Genomic DNA, 5,050 nt, shown 5'->3' on the forward strand with positions numbered 1-5,050 from the left:
AAAAAAAAAAAAAAAAAAAAAAACAATTTGGATCATCCATCTTGATTTATTACCTCTGGCTGCTCCAAGAGCTATGGATACCCTTTGCTTGAACGTTAAATCAGCATGTTCTACTCAATGACCAAATAGAGAGATGATCACATAAAAATCATGTATATATATATATGGACTAAATTTTAAGAGTTCACTATTATGCATGTATTCATACCTCTTAGATAATCTTGCACGTTACCGTTGATCAAATACTCATACACGAGCACTTCGTACTCACCGTCATTGTAACAATAGCCGACAAGATTAACCACATTATTATGTTGTGTTTTAGACGACATGTAAGAAACCTGAGATCCAAACACACAAAGTATAATCTAGTCATCTAGATATGCCACACAAAAAAAATATTTTCAGTGAACTCAACAAAATTTTGTTTATGTGTGTACCTCAGCCAAGAATGTAGGATGGCGATAATAACCAATCCCCGTTTTGATCACAACAGGCATGTCTCCGATTAGCCCACTATAAACAAGTCCATAACATCCAAACCCGATAAGATTATCCTCGTCATAATCGTTCGTTGCTTGCCTCACTTCCTCCGACGTGAACTTAATCAGGCCTTCAGGCATCATTTCCTCCAACGGGAACTCAATCACGCATTCAGGCATCACTTCTACATGTGAATTACATGACCATCAATAGATATAATTTCTTATATGAGCATACAAAAAGGTGTAATTACATCAATATGTAACAATCTAAATCAACTAATACGTTAAACTAAAGAACAAATCCAATATAAAAAAAAAAACTTAATGACCTATTCTTTATTTTTTTTGTTTTATATATATAGAAGAGATACATTTTAAAGACTTTAAAAGCTTTCATCTTTTATAATTACACTTGAAAAATTAAGAGTTCCAGCTAAAATTTGTAGTTACAAATACTACATACCAAAACATCAAATGTATATATATAAAAAAAGTGATTAGACAGACTTACCAACTTCTCTCGTAATGGTTGAATCCTTACGGGAAATTTTGTTGTCATAACAGAGTACTCTGTAAATCCAGAAAAGTGCGCATATAATCGCTATGATCTCAAATGCAGCCGCAATCATCGTTGTGTTAAGCTTCAACATCATCAAAATCTGTCACCGTCTCTACAAGAAAGGAAAAAAAACCAACATTATAAACATATAATTGATCATTTCAATTTTTTTGGTTTCACTAACATTCAACAGCCCAAATTACACATCAAATAGGTGACAATTAATTAATCGATTAAATATATCGAAAGTCGAAACTAAATCCAAAAAAATTCCAGAAAGAAGCATAATCTCTAAATGATTATATTATTTTATATAGATTTTTCCGTTAAATAACAAATCCATGGTTTATAAAAAAAAAAATTACAAACGATCACTTAAATGGGAGGGGCATTAGCAGAGAGAACATAACGGTAAGGATAACGAGTGCTCCGCCCGTCAAGCGGGCGGCAGGAGCAGCAGGCAAGTACTTGGAAATATATGGTGAAACAACAGTGACACTAGTGCAAACTGAAAATCACAAAAAAAATTATCATCTACTCATGGATAAAAAAAAATCACATACCTTTTTCAAATATGTTCAGAAACCAAAGCCAATATGATTCAACTGTGATATATCATTTGGGAGAAGGAGATGACTATATATAACAGAGATTCAGTGATAGCTCATTGTTCAATGTATACATACATACATATATACTTATTTGGAATAAAAAAAGTTTTAAAGGTAATAAATCCAATTACTAAATATATTACGACTTTGAAAAAATAGTTTTGAAATTATTTGACCAGCTATACTATTGCAAATCTTATCTAATCATGATTTCCATACTAATGATTGGAGGTAATCTTTACTTAAAGATAAGATGCCATAACACGTGGCAGCGGTATCGTTGTGTTTGAAGCGTTCCAATCCAAGTAAAATCTAAACATATTGTCTTATGGGCTTGATGATACCTAGATGCCGCTAAAAGTAAACAGATTATCTTATGGGCCAGATGGTACCTAAACAAATATAAAAGTAAACGTATTATGTTTGGGCCGGTTGATACCCAACCATCTTCACCAATAGTTTCACGGTTATAGCATACTTTTCTTGACCAAAAAAACAAAATTTATGAACTTTTTTATTTTCGGATTTTCACTCCGATTTGGGTAAACTTGCAGCGGAGCTCTGCTTCCGACCGATTAACCGGCGCCTAAGCGGCGGTCGCGTTTTTAACAGGGGTTTCACCTATATACTTTGCTATCTTTGAAAAAATTAATGATATTCCTCCAAATAGTAAAATTTAATAGTTTGACATGCATGCAGTCCAACCAGTTCAAACAAATTAGTCTGTTTTTTTAACATGCTGACTAATAAGACGAAATTTTTTCCATTTTGATTTGATTTTAAAACCTAGCTCTATGAACATAATTAAAAAAAAAAAAACTTATCTTAATTTTAGCTCTTCTATCTCCTTAATTAAATATATGTAAGATAATTCCTACTTAGTTAAAGCCTTCTAAATAGAGAAATTTTTACCAAAGAAATTAACTTGTAACGAGTGGGAAATAAGACAACGATTTTTGTCCAAAATGGGTTATAGTTAATCATTAAATCAACCTCCACATAGACATACAAAGTAGTTCTTCACATATGTTTTAATTAAACGTACATAAAGTGAAGAGACTTTCGAAGGTCAATGTAAAGATGATATATAATATAAAAAACTCAAGAGAACATCAACTAAGTGTTAAAGCCACAAAGCACCAGCATCCTTGAGCAACATTTTCAATGACCCATTGAGATGAAGAGTCATGACAGTATTGGCCATTCCTACGAACTTCCCTCCGACAAAAACCGCAGGAACCGTAGGGCTGCAGCCTAAACGGGCCAAAGCCCACTCGATGTCTTTCCCGTACATGTCTTGATCGATCTCTACAATCGCCGGGCTCACGCCTTGCTCGTAAAACAGCCGTTTAATTGCATGAGACATGCAACACGTACTCTTGCTGAATATCACCACTGCTCTTTGCGACGCTAATCTTGCTACCACATCCATTTGTATAGATAGTATTAATTACTCTATTAGTGTCTATAAATGTCTTTTCTTAGAAGCTATTGGAGTTTTTGTGTTGATGAGTTTGTGTTGGAGAGGTGAGTTTTGGAACTCTATTTATACACATACTAGCTCGCATGTAATCTTTATGAATAGAGGCTGTATCTTGAATTAATGATGGGGGCAACGATAAAGGGGGTGAATCTTAATTTGTGGGAAGTTAGATTGTGGATAAGAGAAGCAGATGATATGATGCTCGAGAGTTGACAAATTGTGTGAGTAAGAGAGTGAATAGAATAGAGATTTTGAGATATGCATATTGTAACTTGTGATCATGATGATGTATGAAGAGAAAAAATTCCAATATTTTTGGGGCTCGGTATTTACGTGTACAGGGAATGTCAACTTTGGATTGATTCTTATATATCGATATCATCACTTTCTTGCCGCAGGGGGAGTTTACGTAGCCATTTATGACAAATGCTGAACTATATAGAAACCCAAATTCAAAGTAGATTAACAAATGGGTTACTACTTTTTAAAAAGTAACTATGAAAGAGTTCGTTTGCGTTCACACTCTATGCACTCTCTCAGATACGTCCATCCTTCTGGTTTTTGTATAATTGCATGTTGGGTTTACTATAACAAAACAGTTCATATTCTTAATAAGATGATGGGACACAGAATTCGTTTGTGACTCTTGAGATATCAAAGGAGCCAAATATTACAAACATAAGGAACCGTACGGCAATGATGCAAGTGGCGACGTGAACATTGTTGTACTTGAGGCATAATTAACCAATAACCACGTCATCTGCAAAATTCCTCAAGCTACTATTGGTTTAGTGTGTCATTCTCATCCACGTTAAATGGTAAAATTTGAATTGACGATCATCATTTCATATTTTGATCCAATATATATACGTTTGATGTAATAACCAAAACCAATATAACCACAACTACCATTGATGATTAATTGGCTAAAAATTGGCCTTAGTACCAAGATCTCCATCGCAATAAACAATTTATTTTATCATACAGAAAACAAAATGATCAGTTTTTACTTTTTTGTACTTCATTCGTTTTTACACTCTGTACTACTACTATATTTATTTTTAGAATATGAAGTACTACACGGTTCTCAGTTTGATTCTCGAAACTTGTAATCTAAAATTTGATACGAATTAATTTGGAAACATTCTGTATGTTGGTGATTCATTGGCTCAAAAGACTATATATCTCTCTCTTTTATCATCCTAACTTTGAATCGAAACTAAAGCTGATGTAATCAGAAATCCGATGTAACCGAAACCGTGGATGATTAGTAATATTCTAATAAGATCAGTCAGATAAATCACGCTAGAAACTAGTGGACGATCTTTGGGACCTCCTGAAGGATATATCGTCATATATATGAGCATGGCGCATATCTAGCTAAATGTATAGATATACTAGTACACTCGCGCATAGCGCGAGATAACTTTATAATAATTTAACATATTTTAAATTTTATAAAACAATTAAAATTTTATATTTTGTGTTTCGATAAATTACTTTAGATTGTTATTAAAAAAAAAAAAATAAGTATTCTCAGTCATTCAAAATGGATGACTATTGATTAGTTAAGCATTAAACTGAATATTTTGTTAATATGAAAGGTTATTTTAAAATATATAGTCAATATCCCATAATATATAGAGCTCTTCATGTTTTGATGCACAATCAAGACGTACAAACATTTTTTACGTTGAGAAAAACAACACTGATTACATATAAAATAAAATGCGGCTGAGCATGGACATTATATGTTAGTTTGTCCGCTTTTAACATAATCTATAAAACATCAATATCTTTTAAAACTAGATACCTCCAAGAAGGACAAGACAGTAGCTTGAATTTCTCGAATAATCTCTTCATGTGCCGAAACTCATGCTCTTCTTTCATTCTCTATGTAATTAATTTCATT

The 5,050-nt window shown here is 32.8% G+C and overlaps 2 protein-coding genes across 3 annotated transcripts in view; both read right to left on the minus strand.

Annotated features, from left to right (window-relative positions):
* Positions 1 to 1,789, minus strand: part of LOC104746570 (probable receptor-like protein kinase At2g47060) — a 2,913-nt gene extending 1,124 nt beyond the window's left edge. Inside the window, exons 1-5 of one of the 2 annotated variants that reach the window (XM_010468084.2) lie at positions 1,608 to 1,789; positions 997 to 1,156; positions 441 to 664; positions 209 to 341; positions 54 to 110 (exon numbers count right to left, since the gene is read on the minus strand). In XM_010468084.2, the coding sequence (XP_010466386.1) occupies positions 54 to 110; positions 209 to 341; positions 441 to 664; positions 997 to 1,138 (556 nt within the window). In that variant the 5' untranslated portion in view covers positions 1,139 to 1,156; positions 1,608 to 1,789. Of the gene's footprint in view, positions 1 to 53; positions 111 to 208; positions 342 to 440; positions 668 to 996; positions 1,157 to 1,607 lie in introns of both variants that reach the window. The other variant, XM_010468083.2, reaches the window with a different exon arrangement.
* Positions 2,636 to 3,197, minus strand: LOC104746572 (monothiol glutaredoxin-S10-like). Its single transcript, XM_010468085.2, has one exon. The coding sequence runs from the start codon at positions 3,085 to 3,087 to the stop codon at positions 2,779 to 2,781; it is 309 nt and encodes a 102-aa protein (XP_010466387.1). The 5' UTR covers positions 3,088 to 3,197; the 3' UTR covers positions 2,636 to 2,778.

This window comes from Camelina sativa, chromosome 15 (assembly GCF_000633955.1).
Source record: "Camelina sativa cultivar DH55 chromosome 15, Cs, whole genome shotgun sequence".
Taxonomy (NCBI): Eukaryota; Viridiplantae; Streptophyta; class Magnoliopsida; order Brassicales; family Brassicaceae; genus Camelina; species Camelina sativa.

Excerpts from the sequence above, each read along its gene's own strand:
- LOC104746572 (XM_010468085.2), bottom strand. The coding sequence starts at position 3,087 with ATGGATGTGGTAGCAAGATTAGCGTCGCAAAGAGCAGTGGTGATATTC.